The 24,643-nt window shown below is 53.2% G+C and overlaps 1 protein-coding gene and 1 non-coding gene across 2 annotated transcripts; one reads left to right on the top strand and one right to left on the bottom strand.

Annotated features, from left to right (window-relative positions):
- Window positions 1–494: 494 nt before the first annotated feature.
- LOC112111864 lies at window positions 495–626 on the top strand. Its single transcript, XR_002908530.1, has one exon. It is a non-coding gene; the product is annotated as a small nucleolar RNA SNORA35 (small nucleolar RNA).
- A 5,508-nt stretch (window positions 627–6,134) lies between these two features.
- BEST4 (bestrophin 4) lies at window positions 6,135–17,411 on the bottom strand. Its single transcript, XM_026651959.1, has 9 exons — window positions 17,260–17,411; window positions 16,582–16,676; window positions 13,789–14,022; window positions 12,329–12,483; window positions 12,096–12,173; window positions 11,198–11,356; window positions 9,127–9,207; window positions 7,704–7,858; window positions 6,135–6,537 (listed from the first exon to the last, which is right to left on the bottom strand). Exons 1-9 carry the CDS (start codon window positions 17,409–17,411, stop codon window positions 6,135–6,137), a joined length of 1,512 nt encoding a protein of 503 aa, XP_026507744.1.
- Window positions 17,412–24,643: the final 7,232 nt, after the last annotated feature.

The following is a 24,643-nucleotide window of genomic DNA, read 5'->3' as shown; positions in this document are numbered from 1 at the left end:
CTGGGTGCTGGGAAAATCTCGATTTGGAAACATTGCCCATTTTGGACACTAATTCCGATCTGTACATTGATTTACATTTTGTACAGAGAGCTTTGGCTAATAGGGTTTACTTAAGAGAGACCGGCTGACTTGTTTTCCTTTCAGATGTCCGTTTGTGGAACAGCGTAGACACTGCAACATGAGAATTGATAGCCAGGCTATCTTTTTTTCCTCTACCCCCATCACTGTGTTATCTGGACACTGTAACTTCTATTGTAGCAGGTACCGTGTGCTATTAACTCACAAATGTAACTTTTAAAATCTTACTAAGCTATTTTAGTCAATATTCTGCAGCTGTGAGTGCTCTGTAGTGCTCCTCCAAACGCCACACACCCAGTACTTATTTTGAACTAGTTGTACATTTAACCCACATTTACGGTTTCCTGCTTGATTGAGAAGTTACTCTACAATTTCAGTTGTTTCTGTTTCAAGTTAGCCATTGGTTAGAACTGGTGCTGCACTGCTGAGTGGCTGGTTGGTCTTCTCCTTGACCTCCTGAGTCTCATTGCAGTGCAAGATGAACTCCCTTCTAGCAGAAGGGCCAGGCTATTTCAGTGGTCTGTCTCTTTCGATGGTTGGGTACAAACTTCCCTTTCTCTTCACCTACCATCCAGTGGAGAGGAGGTTGCTGTCGATTGTGCCTCTGAGGTGCCAGACCCTGAACATGGGGTGAACAAAATTATTTTCCAACGTACAAATGGCTGTACTGGGTCAGGCCAATGGTCCATCTAGCCCAGTAGCCTGTCTTCTGACAGTGGCTGATGCCAGATGATTCAGAGGGAATGAACAGAACAGGGCAATTTCAAGTGACCATCCCCTGTCATCCAATCCCATTTCAGGCAGTTGGAGGCTTAGGGATACCTGGAAACTTAGGGACACCCAGAGCATGGGGTGGCATCCCTGACCTCATGGCTAGTAGCCATTGAGGGACCTATCTGTGACCTTACCTAATTCTTTTTTAAATCTGGTTATACTTTTGGCCTTCACAACATCCCCAGGCAATGACTTCCCCAAGCTTGACTGTTGTGTGAAGAAGTACTTCTTTATGTGTGTGCTGCCTATTCATTTCATTGGGTGACCCTTGGTTCTTGTGTTATGTGAAGGGGTAAATAACACATGGTGTAGAGAAAGTGATTTTATAGACCTCTATCGTATCCTTCCTTAGCTGTCTCTTTTCTAAACTTAACAGGTCCAGCCTTTAATCTCTCCTTGTATGGAAACTGTTCCTACCCCAGGCACTTGGGTTGCCCTTCTCTACCTGTTTCAGTTCTAATATATCTTTTCTGATATCGGTTATCAGAACTGCACAAAGTATCCAAGGCTTGGGCGTACCATGGATTTATGTAATGGCATTACAATATTTTCCTTTCCTAGTGGTTCCTAACATAGTTAGCGTTTTTCACTGCCGCTGCACATTGAGTGGATGTTTTCAGAGAAATATACAATATGACTTGTCGATATCCACACACGATCTCTTTCTTGAGTGGAAACAGCTAATTTAGGCCACATCGTTTTGATGTATACTTGGGATATTTTCCAATGTGCATTACTTTGCACTTACCACATTGAATTCCATCTGCCATTTTGTTATCCAGTTTAGTGAGACTGCTTTGTAATTCTTTGCAGTCAGCTTTCGACTTAACCATCTTGAGTAATTTTGTATTGTCTGCAAATTTTGCCACCTCGGAGTTCATCCCCTTTTCCAGATCACTTGTCAGTATGTTGAACAGCACTGGTCCCAGTACAGATCCTCGGGGGACCCCGGTGTCACTTCTCCATTGTGAAAAGATGCACCCCTGCCTATTGGTTTTTCATTCCCTGATAGGGTCATTTCAGCTGAAGGAAAAAACAATATGAGACACAAGATTCTCATCTGCATCAAACTAAACAAGTCTTCTGCTTGAGCGTGCTTGTCTAAGTCTCCTGTAGGTTATCAGGTTGGAAATGCAACTCAGCCTTTGAATCTAAGAAAGGTGCAGACTTCTTTGATGCATAACTAGAATTCACCCAACAAGTGTTTTGTGCTATGCAAGTCTGTTCCTTTCTCCTTATTTCTTTGCTCTTGTGTCCTAGCAAAGTGACCACCACCTTCTTAGTGGTGAGCTATTCCATCCACTAGGGGGCAGTGGAGAAGGCGCACAACTGGTGTCAAATGTCTGGGCTGCATAAAGCTTTTACTTAGCCCATGTGCCAGATTTCACAGCCCCTGTGGCTAAAGATTAGCTACTAAACCAGTGTAGCCTGTTTGTATTGTTTTCCTGCTTGCAGACAACCTGAAATAGCGCTAAGATGGGCTCTGGCTTTATTCCTCTCAAGGAGGTATTCTGCCTTTCTGCCTCAGTGTGATACCGGACATCGCAGATCTTCATATAATTCCCCCGTGTTAGTTGTGCAGCTAGTTACAGTAATGTATGTACACAGAGGGAATAACTGCATGTGAAAATGGCCGTATAAACAGTTGCTGGCGTCACTTTCCTATTTTTACCTATAAAGTATAACAACGCTCTTGGTCTTTGTACAAACCTCTGTTAGCACTGGGAGCACCCCATAGCAGGGAGCACTTACGTCCTTAATGTTTGCTAAACCCTGAAGGTCACGATTGCAAATGTAGCTCGGCCATCCACAAAATGAGAAGTAATACTGTTAACCAGGAGGGAGCAGACAGTCACGAGCATGGCTGAGCTGTTCTAACAGAGAGGATGCACAGAGAGCTTGTAGAGGGAACTGCTGGCAGTGAGAAGAGTGTCCTCAAATCCAGTCTGAAATAGTGGCAGAGAAGAGTTGAGTAACCACTTGCATACACTCAAGAAATTAGGGCTTGTCTACATGGGGAAATAGCCTAGAAAAGCTATTGCCCTTTAAATTCACACCCCAGCTTGTTTTTCAGTAGCTTCCCTGTGTGGACAAGCCCTTGGTTACATTATTTTCCCTTTCAAATGTTGAATAGTTTCAAAAGCCGAGAACTACTAATTCCCTCTACACAGATTTTTCTTGGGAATAGGTGCAAATGTATACACTGGGCTGAAACCACCTATATTTTTAAACCAAAAACGTTTGTGTATGTGCTTAAGGCATTGCTTTTCAATGCAGTATAAAATGGTGATTATACAACTTATTTCTCTAGAGACCTTTTAGGTGCACAAGAACCAAATCCTGTCGTGTGGAAGGAAAAAGGATTCTGACTTTAGAGCATGTGCAAAAGAAGTGGCTGTGTCTCGCATAACCCCCAGCCAGTGTCCTCCGTGCCCAGCCCACCACTGTCTATGTGAGAGAATAAGAGGTGCAGCTGGGTTTGGTGTGTCTAAACTCTAGTACGACAGCATGTTCGGCCATGTTTCCCTTAGCTGCAGCTGTCTGAGACGTGGCAGGCAATGGAGGATCACGTTTACCGTTGAGGTAACTGGGTACCTTTCCTGTGAAGTTAGTGGGACTTGTGCCTGCCTACAGCAGACCTGAACTTGGCCTGGAGGTTTGCCATACTGTTTACACAAGCACTCTTCACCATATTGCATGAATCACCTTTCTTCTCCCCCCCCCCCCACCACCACCAAAGAAATGCCAGAGGTGGGCTTAAGATAATAAAAGGCATCCTGGAAAACTGTCATAGCCAGTACCCCGTCTCTTTTCTATGCAGGTGCAAATGGGTCAGAACATTCATGGGATATTCCCTGTTGTACAGATGGGGAAACTGAGGCAAATATTTGTTTATGATCACACAGCAATTCAGTAGTGAAGTAGGAAATAGAAACCAGGTCTCTTGCTGAGTGGGATTATGCCTAATCCATCTGGCCACAATACTCCCACAGCAATTCACTTCATCCTCTGCTTATTTCCCTGTCTGAAAAATGCTGGAGAGAGCTCCACTCAGAGACAGCCCATTTGATTGTTGGCCATACTTACAGAATGCAGGGACTGCTGGGAAGAAGTGGCTCTGGAAAAGATTTGACAGTTGTGGAGAGTCAGCTAATCATGAGCGCCCAGTGTGATGCTGTGGCCAAAAGAGCTAACGTGATCCTGAGATGTATAAATGGGAATCTTGAATAGGAGCAGAGAGGTCAGTTATTTTCTCTCTGTATCTGGCCCTGGTGCGATCGCTGCTGGAATGCTGTGTCCAGTTCGGGTGCCCACAATTCAAGAATGATGCTGATAAATTGGAGCGGGTTCAGAGAAGAGCCATGAGAATGTTTAAAGGGTTAGAGAACCTGCTTTGTAGCGATAGACTCAAAGAGCTCAGTCTATTTAGCCTAACAGAGAAAGTTAAGCAGTGACTTGATTACAACCTATCTCCATGGGGAACAAATATGAATGGGCTTTTCAGTCTAGCAGAGAAAGGTCCATCAGGGTCCAACGGCTGCAGGTTGAAGCCAGACACTTTCAGACTGGCGATAAGGTGAGAGTAATAAACCATTGGAACAATTTACCAAGGCTTTACCCAAGCCCGTCAGCCAGGGCTGAAGCCCTTGAGCTTTGGCTTCAGCCCTGGGTCCCAGCAAGTCTAATGCCAGACCTGGTGACCCCATTACAATGGGGTTTCAACTTACTTTGGGGTCCTGACCCACAGTTTGAGAACCACCGTGCTAGAGGATCACAATGGTCCCTTCTGGCCTTGCAATCTCTGAATTAATGTGAAGTTGGCACTTGATTAACTGGTCTCTTTGTGTACTGAGATGGGAGGGTATACAGGAGAGAGAGTCCACCTCAGATCCAACATGTGTAGTACAAGTCCCCAAAGAGGCTGGGGCTTGGGAATTTGGGATGGGACCAGGCTGGTGTGGCTACTGCAGCAGCAGCCTGTAGGGGGCACACTACCTATGCAGTTCCCCAAAGTCACACAATGTGTGTACCCTGTTGCAAACTAGGGGATGCTAGTTTATTAATAACGGAGCCTTGAAGTAGCCCTATACATTTACACAAAGCCTGGGAAAAGAGACAGCTGCCCTGAAATGCTCTATACTAGGGACCAAATGGAAATATTTTACCTTGTTCCCTTTAAATGGTTGTAGCTTTTAAACAAATGGATCAGTTTTCTTCAAACGTGGCTTGTTTTTTGTAGATTTCATTGAGACTTTACAAAATCCCATTTGAAGATTATGCCATATCACCTGTGTAGCGATGTGTGGTTCTGGGGGTGGGTATTCCATCCTGTATGCTAGAAAAATAGCTCATTTTAAGCTGGAGGGTGGGGTTGGGGGATTTTCAGCCTGAACTTTGCATTTCAAACGTGGAAGGCTTGATTTCTCATCCGTGATCACTGTGTTATTTTCATGGAACTTGTTCTGATCACGACGTCATCCCCTTACAAAAACACCAAATCGCTTAAACCAGGTTGAAAAGGTTTTTTGTTTGTTTTTAAATATCGTGTAAGCTGATCTGTGGGCTGGAATAGTTTGGTCTCATTCTGGGTGTGAGGCTAGTGGGTGGGTGCAGCTGCTCATGCTAGATAGTGGTCCCTTCTGACCTTACCCTCTCGGACCGAACAACTGCCTAGGCAGGTGTGAGGGAGGCGCAACTCAGTAAAACGACGGCTCCAGCTGAAAGTCTGAATGATTCAGACGAGAATCCCTCTTGCCTGTCTTATTTTAGCCCCACTGCTCCCCGTGTGCCATGCACGTTTGGTGTCCCTGCGTTTGTATTGTTGAAAACGACTGACATCCGCAATAAAGGATCACACAGCTGAGGCTAGGGAGAGATTTATTTACCCTCACGGGAGGCGTCTTGCAGCATTTTAAGTTTCCTGTATGAATATTTCTCCTGTGTCCCTCAGTTTGGTTCTTTGTCACCCACTGAATCCAACAGTTGGGCCATGGCAACCAGAGGGGTGTGATGGGGAACTGGTGACGGGGCTTTCTGTAGAGCATGATCCTTCTCGAACCCTTTGCAGCGTTTGAGCTGATCGCTACAGTCTGGCTTCTGGCCCTGTGGGCCTGCTCCAATGCCCACTGAGCCAGGGGGAGTCTTTCCCTTCATTTCAGTGGGTTTTGGCTCAGGCCCTTAGCCGGCAGCACTATCACACGAGCTGCCAGGCCTAGAGGGCAGACGCCGGGGCGCAGCACGCACTGAGAGTGGAGTGACGAGGCATGCTGAGCTCACTGTCTCTAGGCAGCCGACTGGTCGGTGTCAATGCTCTCGTTGGAGGGTTGCCTCACGCGGATCTGGGGGTTCTCTCTCCGAGGCCCCTGTGAGGCTTCCTGCCGGCTGGGTACCTTGAGGCGGGTGCCGGGCGTGGGGGGCTCGCTGGCCTCATCTTCCGTCTCTTCCTCCTCGATGCGGCCCACCGCTTCGGGGTCCTCGCCGCAGCGGGGGTTGGGAGAGGGGAAGCCGCCCTCGCCCCTCAGGCGCAAAAGGTGGTGGTGGGCCCGGTTGCTCCTCCCGAAATTCTTCAGGCTGACAGCGGGGGAGGCGGCCGCGGTCAGGAAGCGGTTGAGCAAGGGCGTGTGCATGCGGGGCAGGCTGGGCGAGGCCTCCACCTGCTGGCTCTGCTCCGGGTCGTCGCTCATCCTGGGGAAGGAGCGTGGGATTAGGGCACAGGCTGTGAGTCAGAGCCACTGGAAGGCAGGGGAAAAGGTCCCATTGATCTGAAAGGGCTTCAGATCGGCGTGCCTGGGACAGGCTCCTGGGACCACAAGGCCCCACCCAGCACAGACCTTCAGCCAAGCTGCGCTGGACGCTCCTGGGAGCTTTGCCTCAGCAAGGGGGCTGAAAGAAAGCACTAAAACGTGGCTAGTGCATCAGCGTCCCCTGCTTTAATATCTGAGCTTGGGTTTGGCAACTGGAGCGAGGGCTGCTGTTGCCCCTCGCCTCACAAACCAAGTTCCCGAACACAATTTAACGGGGTTAGCGTAAGAAAAATTGTTACTCGACGTTAAGGTGACCAGACAGCAAATGTGAAAAATCGGGCCGGGGTGGGGGGTAATAGGAGCCTATATAAGCAAAAGACCCAAAAATCAGGACAGTCCCTATAAAATCGGGACATCTGGTCACCCTACGGGAAGTAGCCCTGTCTCCCTCACAGACCTGCTCCTGTGCATCCTGGAGCCAGAGCTGCTGCCTAGGAGACGGTCTTTACTCCTGTTAGCTCAACGCCGAGGGAGCTGGAGTCTCTTTTGGCTCATGCATCCTCAAGAGTGAGACACGCTCCAAGTGCAGAGCCAGACGATTCTGCACCAAATTTGCTTGGTAAAGTAAGAGATGTTTTTCCCTGACTACAAGCCCTGCAATCTCACTGCAGGCTGGGTTCTTCCCAGTTCATGCAGCTTGGTAAGTAATTTAGATTATTCAGCCCAGAGTCTTCCCTCACTTACCTTAGTGCACCCAATTGTCTTCATGTTCTGCCCTCAATTACCCCTGCAGACAACGGGGTTCACTTAGGTGTAACTAAGGGCAGAATTTGACCTGCAGATCTTTATAAATGGATGAGGCACAAGCTAGAACTCCCCACCCCCCAGCTTGCCCCTTAGATTCCAGGATCAGTTTGTGACACGAGCAGTTATTAGAAAAATCACCTTCCTACTTGTGAACGGAGTAAATCTGATCTGGCGTGTCTGAGAGGCAAGAAAGGGGAGCCCGCCCGGTGGCTTTTCAGGTCCAAACCACCCTTCAGAGCAGTCCCAGCGGCTCTCGGCCGTAGTTGCTGTTTTCGGTCGGGACGATCCCGCTGACCTTACCGCATATCAAAGGTGGATCCCAGGAAGGAGGGCTTCAAGGTCTCGGCAGCCGTGGCGATGGTGTAAGGCGGCTGAGCTGTGGATTCATTCCAGTATTTGTCCTTCCCTGTCAGAGGCAGGTTCTGGTACATGTCATCCACGGAGAGCAGGGACACCTAAGGGTGGCAAAGAGCAGGCTCAGCTGCAAAAGGAGGAACAGAGCATGCCACAGGCTGGTTGGGTCTTTAAGGGGAGTGGGGCGCAGTCTTGCCTGTGAGGGATCAGCTGATCTGATGCGCTGGCATCAGGGGTTTCAATTCAGTTATCAGAGCCAGCTGCGGAAGCATCGATTGATTTCCAGAAAGGGGTTGGGGGGGGGATTGTCCTCTGTGACTGGCCCTGAGGGAAGAGGGTAGCAGGAGGGAAAGAGGAGTGGGCCAAACCCTAGGCAGGTGGCCTGGAGAGAGATTGGGAATAAGGATCTAGACGGGGGAAAGACTCCAGGGAGGGAGCCCTGAGGATCAGCAGCTCAGGTAGGAGGTGGGCATCCCAGGAGGCAGTGGGGAGGGTCGGCACTCAGAGAGCAGGCGGAAGGGGCTCTCGGGAGGGGCAGAGACCCTTCTATTTTACATGTCCCTTGGGACTATTGTCTAAGTTGGTTAGCGATGCCCACGCGGGGGTGCTACAGAGAAGGCAGGCAGGCCACGAGGGTGACCCTGACACGCGTTTCGTGCATCAAAGGCAAAACTCCCCCTCACTCCAGCGAGGATGTTGCCTGAGGGAGAGTCAGACCCGGAGGCTGCATTCGCACAGGGTCTCATCCTGTCCCCACTCCAGCCAACTGCAGCAGGTGCAGAACTGGGCACCAGGGAGAAGCATTCTGTGACGGAACAATCCTCTGGCTCCACACTTTCCTAGCGTTTCTCCTTGATTTGTTTCCATTTCTCCTGTGGATTTTTTTATGGCTGGTGCATGGTGCCAGCCTAATTAATCCCAGAGGCTGGTGTCTGCCACCCACCGCATGGGCGTTAGCAGCGCTAGCTTCTCCCTGTCACACGGGCACCATCCCCTGGGGCTCGGCTTCACCCCTGTTCTGGAGAGACCCCAAAGTTGAAGTTCAGAGACAGCCCATTCATTCTGTGTCTTCTCTAGTGTAATGCCAATGAGGGTCACTTGTGATGTCAGTTTTGTGATGTGGACATCTGCCTGCGGAGAGCCCCAGTTCACTGGATCTAGGAACCTCGGAACGCCTATACAAGGGCTGGATTTGAATCTGACTTGGAGGCAAAAGGCTCCCTGTCCTGCCCCTAATCCTGGCCTGTAGCATCTCTGTGCGGCCCTGATTATTCCAGTTTGATAGCACAGCCCCCGAGGCGTCGAAGATGTGCTCCCGGCCGGCACACCTGTCTCTACACCACACCCTCTTTGGAGGGACGGGACGCACCTGCAAGTTCCTGTCGATCAGCTTGTTAGTTTCAAAGTCATCGTCGTCCTCTCCAAATGGGTTAATGATCTGTTCTGCGACCTGGAGAATGAAGGCAGAACACCCCATGAGACCTGTGCACTCAGACACCAGGCTAAGGGTTCTCCGGTGCTTGTGAAACACGCTACACTGACAGCTGTTACTATGACCACCACTGGCGCATTAGGGGCTGTGTAGTGTGTACATACCTGGTTCCTTCCCCAAGGAGAGCATAGTACAAATGTGGATGAAGATGTGGATTATGCATCTGAACGCACCCAGTGCAAGCCCAGCTGAAGGGCCAGTCTCAGAGCCATGGGCACTTGCTTTCTGATCTTTTCTCTTTCTCCTCTCATTTCGGCGGTGGATTTTCACTTGAAGGCTTTACCGAAAAAGGAGCCTCTTAAGCAGGGATTTGCAGCCCTGGAGGCCTCTGCTTGCCCGCAGACGAGGTAGAGATGGGAAGCGGCGCTGTAAGGTGCCACAAGTACTCCTGTTCTTTTTGCGGATACAGACTAACACGGCTGCTACTCTGAAACCTGATGCTGAGACACATCTGCCCTGAGCTGAAGCGACCCCTTCTAGGGCAGAGAGGGGAGCTCAGTCCCAGTGGCTCATTCTGTCATTGCTCAAAGGGTCCACAAGCGGGGGCCAGTCAGAGAGAATTCAGTGGTGTGAGGGGGACACGTCTCTCACTGAGTCCATCAGCTGGGAAAGACTCACTCACCTGGGCTGCAGCCACACCTGTGACTGTGAGACACAAGCTCATTGGTGCCAGTTGGCAAAGGGTTCACAGCTTTGTGTCAGCAACACCTAACGGCTGAAAAACTCGCTGCGCCTAACAGATCGCTTTCATGGGATTTATCCCTAAACGACCGGGCCTTGCAGGGCCATCCCTAGCCATTTGGGTGCCCTACGCAGCCCCCCCCAGGGCCTGGGAGGCAGGAGCTGTGGGGGGGGGCACTTTTGGGGGCCCCCCAGGCCCAGAGTGGCCCGGAGGATTAGCGGGGGGCCAGGTAAGAGGCAGGGTGGAGGGAGTTTTCCAGGGCCCCACACCCCCCTAGGGATGGCCCTGCCCCTTGCAGGGGGGGCTGGCCGAGGGATAGGGCTGGTCGCCGGGGCTGGTGCTGCTGCATATGCAGCACGCAGCTGCCTAGGGCACCATGAAAATTGGGGCAGTTTGGTGCCCCAAATTTCATGGTGCCCTAGGCAGCTGCGTATGCCTAAGGACGGCCCTGGGGCCTTGTAAGGTCTCCAGTGAAAGCCAGGATCATGTTGGTCATTCATATCGTTGTGAAATGCATATACTGATGTGATTTTAATCATTGTGTGTATATACTGAAAATCTGACCTGGCCACACTGGGAAATATCGCTGAAGGTGAGAAACTACTTTAGACAAGGACGTGAGCTGTTAAAGTTGTTTTGACTCTGCTAAGCCTGTTATCCTGCTGTTTTCCGTGTCACCGTTCTGCTGCTAATATTCTTGCTCATGACTCATTTGGCTCTTTGGACCTGGGCTCTTTGTCAATAATCGTATTTGTGTTAGAAATAACTCGTAGCGCTGTGGTGTCAAGAGAAGTGCGACTCCTCAGCTGGCTTCACCAAGGTGACGTGCGCACTGTTCTCTTTCCGGGACAGCGAACCTGGGGCCTAGGAGCGTCCAGGGGCAGGCGCTGCACGCTGCAAGGAGCGCCGTGAGGACTTGGGGGTGGCTGTATGTAAACCTAGCACTAGCCTGCACAGAGAGGGCGAGTCTGCAGAGACCCAGAAGTATGGCTTGCGGGGCCAGAGGTGGTTGGTTTCAGGGAGCTGAACCATGGCAGAGACAGACAAAGCTGCTTCGTGCTAAGGGCAGGCAGTGGGTGCGCCCGGGGAGAGTCACAGTGACCTAGAAGTGAAAGGCTCCTCACTGATTCCCCTGACATCCCCCAGTGCCCTACATCACGTTCACAGAGGGGACAGGGGCTGCAGGGGAGTCTGACAACCGGGGGCAAGGTCAGCTCTCCCACCAAGCTGGTGCCCAGCAGGGTCCTGCGCCAGGAATGTGCTCACCTTCAGCCAGCCGGCATAGAAGAAGAACTGCAGGAGGGTGGTCAGAGGGACGTACAGATCCAGATCCCGGTCCTGATCCTGCTCTGGGTCCAGGGGCTCCAGAAACTGCCGCCCGATCACACAGAAGGCGAAGAAGGAATAGACGGCGATTGTAACTACCTGCAGCAGAGGCACTCGATTAGCCAGAGCCGGGTGGGGAGGAGCCACTGGCTAGTCCCAATGCACATGGGAAATCCTCAAGGGGGAACTAGTGCTTTGGAAAATGAGACTAGATACAGTTTGACAGATGGAGATAGATGAGAGTAACACTGAGATCCTGCCACTGGTGAGCGTGAAAGAGTCTTGTGGCACGTCTCACAAGAGTAGCGGTGCTGTGTAAGTTGGTATCCCTGCCAAATTCCAACTCGGGGTGATTCCATGCTGCTGCTCTACACTCTTCCTACAGTTTCATTAGGAAACGGGATCCTTCTTCCCTCCCTGTTTGAACCTCTCCTTGTCCAATGTTGCTGTGTGCTGTTAAACAGCTGCTGCACCCCACCCCAGAGGTGGATGCAGTGTAGTGGTGGGTGAAGCGCCAAGTGCTTTGGGATGAAAAGTGATATAGAAATTCAAGTTGTATCTAGGAAGACATGGATCTACCTCACCATGGGTCAGCCCCCAGGGCCCCATAAGCTCTCTGAAGATGCTACATGTAAAAGGTAGTCTCTACCCTGTAGAACTAGCCTGAAGCGGCTTACATGTGAAGAGTGTTTGGTTGGCAGGGAAAGGAACTGTCACTGATTCCCTTGCTGTGATGGGGCTGGAGGGGTCAGTTTCCATGGGCCATGTGGTTCCCACCTCCGGATCCCATTGGAGGGTTGGGAATGGAGGGTGAGCTGAAGGCCGGGCACTCACTGACCTGTGTGTACACCAGTGGGATGCTGATCCAGTCATAATGGAACAGCATGCTGCATTTGGCACGGTACAGATTCAGCTCCTACGCAGAGAGGGGAAAGCGGGGTTATCACCTGGGTGATAGCAGCCTTGGACAAGCTCCCCCCACCAGCAGCTGACACCCCAGATCGCAGCAACAAGCCCCCAGATCCACACCCCCTCCCATCCCTTGACCTTCCAGTCCCCCCCCAAACTTACATCTATGAGTAAGCGGAGGGCCACGTCGTCCCTGACCCGCCCATCTCGCCTCGCCTGGGCAGCCAGGTTGGTGAACCACACGCAGGGGATCCAGTACTTGTTAAAGTCCGAGTGGAGGCTCTCAAACTTCTTGCGCTCTTCCTGTGTCATGAAGCCTGCAGCGTGGGAGACGGCAGGTAGGGTAGAGATTCAGGGTCCCTTCTTCACCCCCTTGCTTGGCCCCTGCTCAGCGGGTTCCTGGGTTTGCTTCCCATGAATCCAGCACCGGTGAAAGGGACCAGACTGTCTGGCCTGGCTGCAGCAGCCCTCAATCCTCAGAACAGATACGTCGCGGGCAGCAGCAGGGCAAGCTCCCCACACGGTGCCCCGTCAATATGCACCCATCTCGAGATGGGGGACACCCTCTCCAGGAGGCAGATCAGTGTCCATGACCCGCTCAGTCCTTGAGCTCTCTGCTGATGCTGCCAGCAAGGGAGTTGGTTGTGTGGGGTGGGTTTTGTGATGGGCACCCCTGTTCTTATCAGGAACCGGATTGAGACCAAAGCTCATTTCACACAGGCCACCAGGCAGCCATCAGCAACTCCCAGTTACTACCGACTTGGCCTGGATCTGAGCTCTGCCTCCCAGCACCACCCCCGGAGCTGTCCAGCCCCCTTTCTGCGACTCAGCCAGCCATGGGGAGCCCCTGGAAGCAGTTCCATCCCTCTGCCTCAGTAACTGGTGACAAACTCGATGTGGTTTCACTGCTAACCTGGCCTCCTGGTTGCCCAGGAGGGAACCGCTCCAGGGTCACAGATTCCAGAGGAAGGCTCCACCCCTGGAGAAATGGCCCCTAGAGTCTACGGTCAGTGGCGGGAGTAGGAGACTCCAAGGCCGCCACGGAGCACGGCATGGCCTGCTGCTGGGATAGGCTCCGGAGTGACCGCGGGTGGGGAACAAGCCTCATGGCCTCAGCTGGGATTGTAGCAGGGGAGGCTGATTCTCAGCAGGAGCCCCGAGATTTCCAATCCCACCCTGAAAGCCTGGCCCCATGGAAGTCAAGGCGAGTTTTGCCATTAACTTCTGCCAGGCCCCACCCCCACCCCGTTGCTCCCTGGGCTGGCGGGGGGGGGGGGGGGGGCCCTGTGGCTAGCATTCTGCTCAGCCACGTGGGCGACCTGGGTTCAGCTTCCAGCCCCTGCTTGCTCCGAGTCTGCAGCTGCCGCAGAGACTGCCTTGCGTGGCTCCACGGCTGACGAAGGGCTGCTGGCAGGCGTAAAATCAGGCCTCACAAGAGTACGAAGCAAAGGGAGAAGTGGGTCCCTCGGGATGGGAGGGGGCCAGGAAATCATCCATGCAAGAACACCCTGCCAAGCTAGGCTTTCCCTGGACACTGACCTTAACTCCAGCCCTTGCTGCTCCTTAGGCCTGGAAACTAACCAACGCAGCAGTGCTCTGCCCCGGCCCTGAGACGAGCTCACCTGCTTCTACCACATGGTCCATGGTTGGAAACCTCTTGAGCACCCTGGTGCTGACCGAGCGCAGGATGAGCACGGAGGACAAGTTGGCGTAACGGATGAGCGAGCGCCGCAGGATCCTCCCCTTTTCATCCTTCCCGTGGACGGTGCTGGAGATGACGCACATCAGCTGGTCAGGCAGCGGGATGCTGGTGTACTGGGCCCACCACCGGTTCACGATCAGCGTGACGTAAAAACCTGCCCACGGAGACAGCCCACGGGGGCACGGTTACCAGCTGGGGAGGCAGCGCCGGCAGCCGCAGCTGAGTGTCGGAGACCCAGCAATGAGAGAGGCAGGAGCAAACGGGGTCGTTAACTAGGGATGGCGTCTGGTGATGTGCGGGTTGTGCTGAGCATGAGGGGCCGGCAGAGCTGCAGTGGGGGACGTTGCTGCGTTGCCTTGTCTAGATGGGATGTGAGCGTGCGGGAGCTCACGTGTGCTAACGGACGGGTTTTAAAAGACAAGTGCAGACAAGGCCCATGGGGCCCCATTTCCAAGGGGATCTAGGCACCTAGAGAGACTGACAAGTGCTTCTGAAAATCCCACTAGGTCCCTCTCTCAAGCCCTTTGAAAATCTGGCCCATTGCCTTCAACATCCGCTAAATGGGGTGAGTGAAAACCTACCCTCCTCCACTAGCTTGAACGTGCCCCATTCAGCATGTATGAGCCCGTCACCCTAGAAGACTTCTCCAATGCATTACTTGGAAGGTATTAGCCCCCATGTTAACATCAGCCCTTTGAATCCAAGTCTAAGCCACGCCTGAGCAACAGCAGGGCGAAAACGCTCGTTGTTAAAGAATCACCATTCCCACCCTTCACGTAAGAACCAAAGCCAGGGCAAAGCAGACCTCGCATAGCTCATATTCCCAACGCAGAAACCAAGCTGGTGTTTGGGGGCAGGCCCAGGAGCGCTTTCCACCCTTTCTACACACTATAAAGAAGAGACAGACTTTCCCCTCGGCAGGTAGGAGACCTGTCAGTTTTCGCCTGTGACAACTGTACCAGCACTCTGATCACTGGACCACCAATGACATCGCTCTGGAGGAAACCTGAGGGGCAAAGCTGGGCCTAACTGGGGATGGGCAGGAGATCACGACAAGGCTAATTAACCCATGAGCCCAGAAAGCAGAAGAGGCACAGGAAGGAAGAGCCGGGGGCTAGACTAGAGCAGAGAGAAGCAACATGACTGACCCACCCACCTACCCACTCTCAGAGCCAGAGCCCTCTGCCTCTCAGAAACCTTCTGTCTCCCCCCGCCATGGCTGTATGCGCTCAGGAGTGCATGCAGCTGTAAGTCCAGAGCTGCACCAGTTTGTAAGGTTGGTGAGGAGAACGCTGTATATAAATTGCGCACGGCGGTAGGTAACCAGAAGACGGTCTCCAAGCAGTTTGTGTCTAGAAAAGAGACAGGAGTGGGAAGACACCCGGTCACCATGTTTGTCTGGTTTCTGTGGGAGACGGATTTCTCTGTGGCAGGAGAGAGAAAGAGTAGCTGAGCTGTTTGGAGGGACATTGTGCTTTTCCTTTGACTCATTTCCCCTGGCAATAGCGGAAGGCTCAGGACTGACATCCGATAACCTACAGCTGGGCTTGAGTGAACGGCTCAAGCATTTAGCCAGACTCTGGCTGAATTCGTTAGAGGAGATTTTGTAAAGAGCAGTGAAAAGACCGGAATTCCCGAGGGAACAGCTGGTAGATCCATCAGCTGATCCCTTTCAGGGATGCTCAGACAGGGTGAAATTCACCCTGTTGGTGCGCACGCCTTGTGCCAGCCAGCTCTCTGCACAGGGGTGAATTTCTAGCTCTTGTGAATATCAGGCCTGGGCACCAGGGGGCAGCCGGAGGGCAGGCAGCCACCCGAGCCCATCAGGTTAGCTACTGCAGGAGTCACCTCAGAAAGGAGCAAAGAAGTTCCTCATTTCTCCTGCACAAGGGAGGGGCAGGGGGCCACTAAATAATGCACCAGTCATCTGTCAGAGATAACCCCGTTCCCAAGGCACAGCAGGGTGGGGAGAGCTGTTCAGGAGCGCCACTGCATTCCCAGAAACCTCTCCCAGCTTGGGAAGCTTTGGCCGGGCGAGGGCTTGTTTTAGCCGATAAATGTCTAATCATTAACCCCTCGCTCCATTCTCCAGTCTCCCCACACCTGCTTGGTGCCCCCTCCCACCCCTCCCTTCTATCTGTGCCCTCTGCTCACACATACAACCGTCTCTCACGTTTTTGCAGGACTTCTCTTCCCCAGAGGATCCTAAATGTGCCGCACTTATCCACAGGGGTCGCTGAATCGCAGCCACCTCTGGGGCAGAACAGCAGTGCTACATAACAGCTTAGCAGAGTGTGTGAAGGAGAATGCAGCAGGGGGAATAGAGAGGCCGAATGGACTGTAGTGGGAGGAAGTGCGGTCAAGTGGCTGGAGGCAGGATGCCTGGGTTCTGTCCCTGGGTCTGCCCCTGGCTATGCTGTGCGACTTTGGGCAAGTCATTTTCACCCGCCGGGGGCTCGGTTTGCTCATCTGTAATCTAATGGGGATGATAGTGCTGCCCCTCCTGTGGCAGGTGCTTTGAGATCCTGGGGTGAAAGGTGCAAATGATGCTTGAACTGAGCTAACTGCCCGTGTGTTTCTGGGGCCTGGAGCCAAAGAATCGGGTCCCTTCCGAGCCTCACGCCCTGGCCCATCTGATCCATTCGCTCCAGCCTTAACCGGGCACTAAGGATGGCAAAGGAAGGAGAAGGAGACCCAGGAGGGGGCACTTTACCCAGGACAAAGGACATGGGGATGAGGTCCGTGGAGCGGTTGCAGTACTGAGCCACTTTCACATAGACACGCTTCTGCTCTTCGGTCAGCAGCCGCCTGCAGGGACACAAAGAGCCGGGATCAGGCGCTCACCCCGGTGTGCGTTATTGCCTGGAACCTCCAACTCCCCTGCGCTCATCTTCAGATTCCTCTTCCTCTCACTGCCCTGCACAGGAGCGCTTACTTCTCCCGGCTCTCTCCCTCCCCAAGTGACCCCCCCCCAGCCTGCGATGGATGGCTCCCTGTGGTATGGTTCTTAAAGAGTTCCCACTCCAGCTGTCACCCAAGCCAGGGATCTTCCACTGATGGGGGCCTGCAGGATCTCTCCAGTGACAGGTTTTCCCTGAGACTAGCCTTTCCAGCTGTTCTCCAGTTAAATGGAGGGATACTCTAATGGCAGGCACTGTCCATCAGCAGAAACGGGGTTAATAAAAGAGAAGCAGCAACAGCAAGTGGGTAAAGGACACAGGTATTTCCAGCAAGTCCGTGTGCAAGTGAAACAGAAAAGGGAACAGCCTACTACTGCTGCTGGCTCGTGAAATCAATCCTTTCTCCCAGGTGGCAGAGGGCTGCCATAGGTCCTGGGTTCTGTCCCTGGAGTGTGGACAGCCCATGTGGGGAAGCCGTTCCACATACTCACCGGTAAGTGATGCTCAGCATCGCGTACAGCATGACAAAGACAAGGAACTCCTTGTAGAGCAGTTTGTAGATGCTCCCCTTCCACCTGAAGAGCAGCTTGGAGAAGCCCCCGAACTGGGCATTGGCCACCTTCAGCGTGTAGGAGACTGTCATGGCTGCCTGCCTCCGCCCCCTCCGGGCTGCAGCGGGGGGAGAGACGGCAGCGTTAGAGTGAGATTTCCCCTCCGCCTCGCTGGAGCTCCGCCTGCGAGTCTGAGGAAGCTCTGTTGTCTCAAGTGCCATGGCTGGAGGTCACAGACCGAGCCTGAGCCCACTTCGGGCCATCAGGCTGGGATCCAGCGGCCAGCACGCATTTCCAGTGCAGGCCTCATAATCATCCATGGCCACAGACGCCACACTCGTCAGCCAACTGCGAGCCCATGCTCGTTCAGCCACCAAGGGGCAGCCGTGCGCCTCGATGCACACCGCCTGACACACCCCATACAGTGGGTGGCGCATGTGTAAGCCACGCTAGGCGTGCATGTCTCTGTCGCCCTCTAGTGGCTGTTCCACATCAGAGGGTAAAAAGAATCTACTACATCTACCATGTGATAGTTATTCTTTTAGCTCAGGTGGTAGAGGTTCATGCTGAGGGTCCTGTGTTCCATCCCATGGTGTTGGTGGGGAAACCATACCCGTGCAAGAGCATACACACCCAGAGCAACAACTGTTACTAGATGGCACCAGCTGATCGATACACAGGCGAGTGCATACGCCCATTGTTAGCAGACAGTACCAGCTGAGCAGACGCGTCTCTTCATAATGCCAGTTTTATTAATACCGATTGGTTCCAATTCAGCCCAGGTGTGATCAGATACAACTGGGCTGAGCTCAGTGGAGTTACAGCCACTCACCCCAGGTCTGGATTCGCACCAGCCCATCTAACAAGGCTATAATAGATCGCTCTAGGCTGCAGCTTGGCCCATTATAGAAGTGACACTCTCCCTGCTTAACATGTAAACCCACAGCTGGTGCAGGGCCCGGTGTGAACCGAATGGTTTGGAGGGAGGCTGGCGGGCACAGCAGCCCTTACTCTGGGGGTCTCTGCTCTGGGGAATACCCATGCTGTATGGTGCAGTTGGGTGAACACCTGCTCTTCAGGCAGGGTAAAAGTCAGCCCCTGCCTGGGATGGTTGAGCAGTATCCAGAGAAGGGGATGCAGCCCAAACAAGGTGGTGACCCCTCCACCTTCCCACCTTGCTTCCCAGAGTCCCCCTTGAAAACCGTTTAAGGAAAACAGTGCATCTTTGGCTCAGCATGGAGAATACACACGATTTGTTTCTGTTCCAAGAGCCGGTTCAGTGGTAACAGGTGATTCTCCCACACGCTCCCCTACAAGACACGGCTAGTCCAGAACTACTTGAAGGGTGACATCCACAAATGAACAGCCTTCGCACCCCCCCGCTCCTACCCACACCAGTTGCTGCTCCCCTTGATGGGAGAGCCTCCTACCTGCACCAGGAGTCCAGCCTGTCCCTTTTTGTCCCACCAACGTCCAGGCAGCGACAGAGCCTTTACATTCTCCCTTTAAATACCTTCCCCAGGGCCATAAACCACATTCCTCAGGGTGATGGATTGGGGGTTATCGCCAGGCAGAGAACAGGGAACTCACAGGGAGGGTCACACCAGCCATGCCTCTTCCAGCTGGAGAGCTGTGTCCTGAATTTAACTGAGCCCCTCTGGCGAGGTCTAGCCAGCACTCCGACTCCCAGCGCTCCCAGCTTGTCCTGCTGTCCTCACGCAGGCCTGCCTGCCACGTGGCACATGGCCACTAACATCAAATGGGCATTGCCTGCTAACTCCCCGTGTAGCAGAGATTCGGGAGAGATCCATGCCCAGATGCATCCTGGGCTTCCTGCTCAACCTCCCCAGTAGCACCTGGCATTGCTGCCAGGAGCAGGGACCTCTGGGTCATTTCCACACATGAAGCGCTGCCCTGTGGGATGGCGTTGGGAGGACCAGCTGAACCTAATGCAGAGGCAATGCTTGGAGCTTCCATCCACGCTGGAGGGGAACCGTGGCAGATGGCTCTGGTTATGGGGAACCCAGGCCTGGAAAACGCCTGGTTTTGATTGCGTGTGGTGTGCAGACAGTGCAGGCTCGAAGCATTCCAAGCAGGGTCCTGCAGAGAGAGATCAGGCAGCTGCTGTGTGCCACTGCGTCTCTTTGCTCCCATAAGATTCAGCAGAATTTAAGATATGGGTGTTGTTGTTTTAATTAAAGTTTCTAGCCTTTCTTGTTGCAAAGAAACCTTGTGAAGGTAACCTGACACCCCCTCTATCTGCAAGGAGACAGAGACAATGGTTCTAAGGGAGTGAATGTGGGTTTATTCTGGAGCCTAATGACAACAGTGAACATTGGAACATTAACTCTTTCATTGCTGACTATTGTAGCCGAAGCATCCAGCTCCTCTGGGGCTGTGGTGGATTTTGGGGTTAGGAGCAGAGCTGGAGTAGGTGACCATCCCAATTTCCTCCCTACTCTGAGCCCTGGTTTTAAGCAATGATTTAAAATTGCGCCAGTTTAACCTAAACTGAGAATTTCAATTGATTTCATTCAACTAGTACAAACCTCTTATTCCAGACCAACCGTTTTGTGGTTATTGCTGTTTGTTTTTTGTATTAGCTCAGGGGTTCTCAAACTTCACTGCAGCGCACCCCCTTTCTGACAACAAAAATCACTACACGACCCCAGGAGGTGGGGACCGAAGCCTGAGCCCGACCTGGGCAGGGGGGACCAGGGCCAAAGCCCAAGCCCCACCACCCTGGGGCGGGGGGGGGGGGAAGCCATAGCCCATGGGCTTCAGCCCCAGGCAGGGGGCCTGTAACCCTGAGCCCCGCCACCAAGGGCTGAAGACCTCAGGCTGGGCTTTGGCCCCGGGCAGTGGGGCTTGGGGTTTGGCCCTGGGCCCCAGCAAGTCTAATGTCAGCCCTGGCGCCCCCATTAAAATGGGGTCATGAGTGACCCACTTTGGGGTCCCAACCCACAGCTGGAGAACTGCTGTATTAGTTTAATTCAAGTGAGAACAGGAATAAGCAAAAGCAAAATAAGTCTCTCTTATACTGAAGTAATTGTGTCCACACATGGGTTTGCATTGGTTTAAAAATGAGATCAGCTAAACCAGTGTAACATTCCCATGTCGACAAGGCCTTAGAGAGAGAAAATGTACTAGCAGCATCCACAGTGTTAGCTCTAAAGCACTAGGGCATCTTCTTCCTCAGTGGTGCCAACTCTCATGATTTTGTCAGGAGTCTCATGACAATTCTTGTTTTCCTTCAAGCCCCAGCACCTGGAGTCAGGTGGATCTGTGACGGTTTCAGCCTCTGTTCTTTAAGAAAAAGTAAGTTTTTAGCCCTCGTGGCTGAGGAGAAAGCTTCAAAATGTGACCCCCAGCACACCCTAAAGGGTCAAAAAGCAGAAGGCAAATAAAACAAACCCCAAAATCGATTATTTTTACATAATCTTGTGATTTTTAAAGCCAATCTCATGATTTTTGGTGAGCCTGAATCACCTCCCTTCACTTCATTGAACACAGGAGAAAAACTCCAGCCAACTTCTCTGCCCGGGAACAGCGGATGGGGGAACCCTGAAGGCATTGAATGCTTCTGCATTGTGCTGGGGCAGCCTGGCCCTTTAAGAGCTGGACCAGGCCTGTGTGACCCATCTAATTAGCCCTGCCTGTCACACCTGGGAGATTAATCAGCAGAACCAGCTGAGTCGGGAGGGGCTGGTTCCCCGAACTGCACAGAGGGGGAGGCCCAGGGAGAGAGAACTAGGGTGAGGGGGGCAGTGAGTAGGCTCCCCGTAGGGCGTCCTGACTCCTCAGAAAGAGGCTGCAGGCCGGGAGAGCCTGGGTGACACCCCTCCCCCCCCCGTCATCATAGGAAAGATGGGGAGTGCAGGCTTGGTGGGGATTTTAAGAAACTTTGTTTTGGGAATGGTCTTGTTCTTTTAATAAACCCAGCCTGGGGGGCAGGGCAGTGGCTGAACCAGAGAAGAGTTTGTTGGGTAGCTTGAGTGAGCGAGCGAGCGAGTCCTGAAAGTGGGGAAACCGAGGCAGGGTGCCAGCAGCGTGACCTCAGCCCATGAGGGAGTGCCCAGGAGGTGGCTGCTCTGTTCACAGGCAACCATTCCGCCTTTGAGACTCTGGCCAGATTGGCATTCCTCACGCAGATCTTTATTGAATTACTGAGGTGAGTGCCCTTTGCGGGAAAGGGACCATGTTTGTTCAGTGCTAGAAAGGAGCCAGTTTCTCACAGCATGGTGGATTTGAACTAACTTCCCTTGAGATTAAAAAGGAAAGCTGCAATGGGACATAAAATAGTTTCCAGTCTCTTGAGTGAGGCTACCACACAGCTCAACTAGTTACAATGCTCTGTCTCTGCCGGGGGGGATAACAAAACACAAAGGAATGAAGCAGGCGTGGTGGAAACCTAACATGTCAAGCTAGGATGACCAGCACTGCAGCTGCAGGCAGATGCACAAAGAACGTCCGGCCTTAGAATCATAGACTATCAGGGTTGGAAGGGACCTCAGGAGGTCATCTAGTCCAACCCCCTGCTCAAAGCAGGACCAATCCCCAGCTAAATCATCCCAGCCAGGGCTTTGTCAAGCTGGGCCTTAAAAACCTCCAAGGAAGGAGATTCCACCACCTTCCTAGGTAACGCATTCCAGTGCTTCACCACCCTCCTAGTGAAATAGTGTTTCCTGCCTTCCCAGGAGCTTTCTGGGGTTTGCTTTCTAGCGTGGCATCCATGTCCCGGTAATGCGCTCACCTTCCTGCCTGGATGTGTCCTCCAGCTGCATTTCCTGCTGGAATCCTCCCGGACCGCCCTCGGGGTACTGACCTGCTAGTCAGGGCATGTTAATGAAGATATTTTGAAACATGTTAGATTAAAGCCTGATGTTCAATTTCTTTGTTTCATTTACATATGCAGATTAAGTATATTTTTCTGCAGCCCCTCTGGGTCTTATATATTTAACTGGCATTGAGAAAACTAAATGCATTATCTTGTTAACCATTTTTTATTTCCGCGAGGCGGGGAAGAGGCTGAGCTATCCAGGTGCTGTGGTTTAAAAGACTCTTCCTTTCCTCAAAGCCTTCTGGAAGGAAACCGTGTATCGCCTGAGCATCTCGGCTGTGCTAATCCCCCTCACTTCCATACCCCGGTGGATATTGATCCCGCCTTGGTGTTGAGTAATAACTAGTTTGCTGCTGCGTGTTTCGGACTTACCCTGAAGTAAACCCCTGGAAGAAAGCATTGGTGGGATATAAATAAATGCTCAAATCAAAACAAAGCAACAACATATGGGGTGGGAGCTCCTTGCCAAGCAGAGATTTCGGAGCGATATTCTTTGCAGCAAATGCTGCTTCCTCTAACGGAGATATCAATGTGTTCCTTGGATCTCTTTCTCATCTCCCAGCCCTGCTTTACCTCTAGTGCTGGTATGTCTGATAAGGCCAGTTATAGTCAGCATCCTGCACCCCTTTCTTCCCCGTCCCCACTCAGATCTTTGCACCCGCTGAAGCTGTGGTAGCTAGGGGAGAATCCGGCCTGAGGGTTAGGGGAGATCCAGGCCACGCTGGAGCAGGTCACCTTGGGAGCTAGTCGGTTCCCGGGAGAGGGCGGCAGGTTTGGGGTGTGTCCGGTGAACCTGCTTGGCCTTCCGGTGCTGAGGCTGAGTGAAAGTTAATAAAACGTTCCCTGTAACTCTGCTATTCCCTCCTGGGGCCAGTACGTCTCTCCACAGAGGGTTAACGCCAGCCTAGACCGCTCCTTTCCCTGGCGTCCTGGGAAGTCTCAGTTCCCAGAGCCTGGTGACCTTGGAGAAAGGAAGGAATTAACTCCCTGCCACCCACTGCTCCCTCCCCTGTCTCATTTCAGCCTCTGCCTCCTTGAGCCTTTGTGTGCCCGGATTCTTTCACTGGACGCAGCGACTCTTCCAAGGAGGAGCCGGGGCAGCTGGAGTGAAGGACTCTGGGGTTCAGGGGGATCCCCAATGCTGCACAGGGGTGGGGCTAGCTGGGCAGAAACTCCACAGGCAGAGGGCAGGGCCCTGGTGAGGGGCTGAGGTAGGAGTGTCAGCACTCATACAGCCTATGCTCACGTCTTCCTTTGCCTGCAGTGGACGTATCCCTTGAACTCTGCCTTGGCCCTGCACTGGGTAGGGGATGATTTACAACTCCTCTGCTCCCTTCTCCTCTTTCCCACTGGAGCCCAGCTCAGAGGAGAGGGTGGTAAACAGCCCTGATTTACAGCAGGCCTGCTCTGGTGACAGCTTCCCTGTGCAAAGGGTGCAAATCACCCACTGCAGGGGGGGGCCAGGCCGGGCTGGGCGGCCCAGGAGAAGTCCGCAGCGGTGGGAGGGATACACAGACACTGCTGACGCTGTCCCCCGAGAGGCCGAACCCCCTGTGCAAGCGTCGGCCTGCCTCTGGACGCTGCCCTGCACAGAGCGACGTGGGCTGGCCCGAGTGGAAACGGGGTTCCTCCACACGTCCCTGGGAAAGGAGGCGGGATCCCAGCAGCGGCCACGGCTGTTACAGTGTCAGGGGCCTCATAAAGATAAGCTGTGGAGTCGATCGCCAGGAAAAGTTGGCCTCGGGTTGAAGCTATTATGGCTGCTCATAAAACCATCCTTCACCCTCAGCTGCTTTGCCTGTGGCCCTCGGGGAGGGGTCCCCTTTGCTGGCTTGCCCTGGCTCCAGCAGTTCCAGCTGGCTGCAGGCAGGGTCGGTTCATGGCTGTCCCAGCGGGTGAGGTCTGTACCCTGCGGCCCACGCTCAGTGCCTGGGCCAGGGCGGGAGCTCTGGGCGTGCCTCTGGCTGGTTCCACTGGGAATCCCATCCCACTGCGTCCCCAACAGCTGGCGGGAAGGAAGTGGCAGCGAGGAGGGGTGGGCATGAGGCTGGGGTTCAAAGGAGGAAAACCAGGAGCTCCTCATTACTCCAACAAGGATAAAAATGCCCCTCACCAGCCGCCTGGCTCCCCACACAGCCTGCGGCCCTGACACAGCTCTGCACTGGGGCCCCTGGAAGCATGAGCCAGAGAGGTCAGACAAGGGTTTGGGGACTGGGTGGTTGTGGCTGGATCTGGCCCTTTTCTGAGGCCGACACCCATGTGGTCCAGCAGCAGGGCCGGCCAGCTGCAAAGTCTGCTTAGCTCAGCACGTCTCAGCTTCACGCTGCGCTCTGCACGCTGAATGAAGCCTCCCACCCAGCCCCAGGGCCATGTCAGCTTTACCCCACAGAGCAGCTAGGGGCACAGAGAGGAGCAGACCTGCCCACAGCCCCCCAGACAGGAAACTACAGACCAGTTAGTTTAACTTCTGTGCCAGGGAAGATA

Source organism: Terrapene carolina, unplaced genomic scaffold, assembly GCF_002925995.2.
Source record: "Terrapene carolina triunguis isolate 2854851 unplaced genomic scaffold, T_m_triunguis-2.0 Scaffold110, whole genome shotgun sequence".
In the NCBI taxonomy this organism is placed as follows: Eukaryota; Metazoa; Chordata; order Testudines; family Emydidae; genus Terrapene; species Terrapene triunguis.
This window is presented reverse-complemented; position numbering and strand designations above follow the sequence as displayed.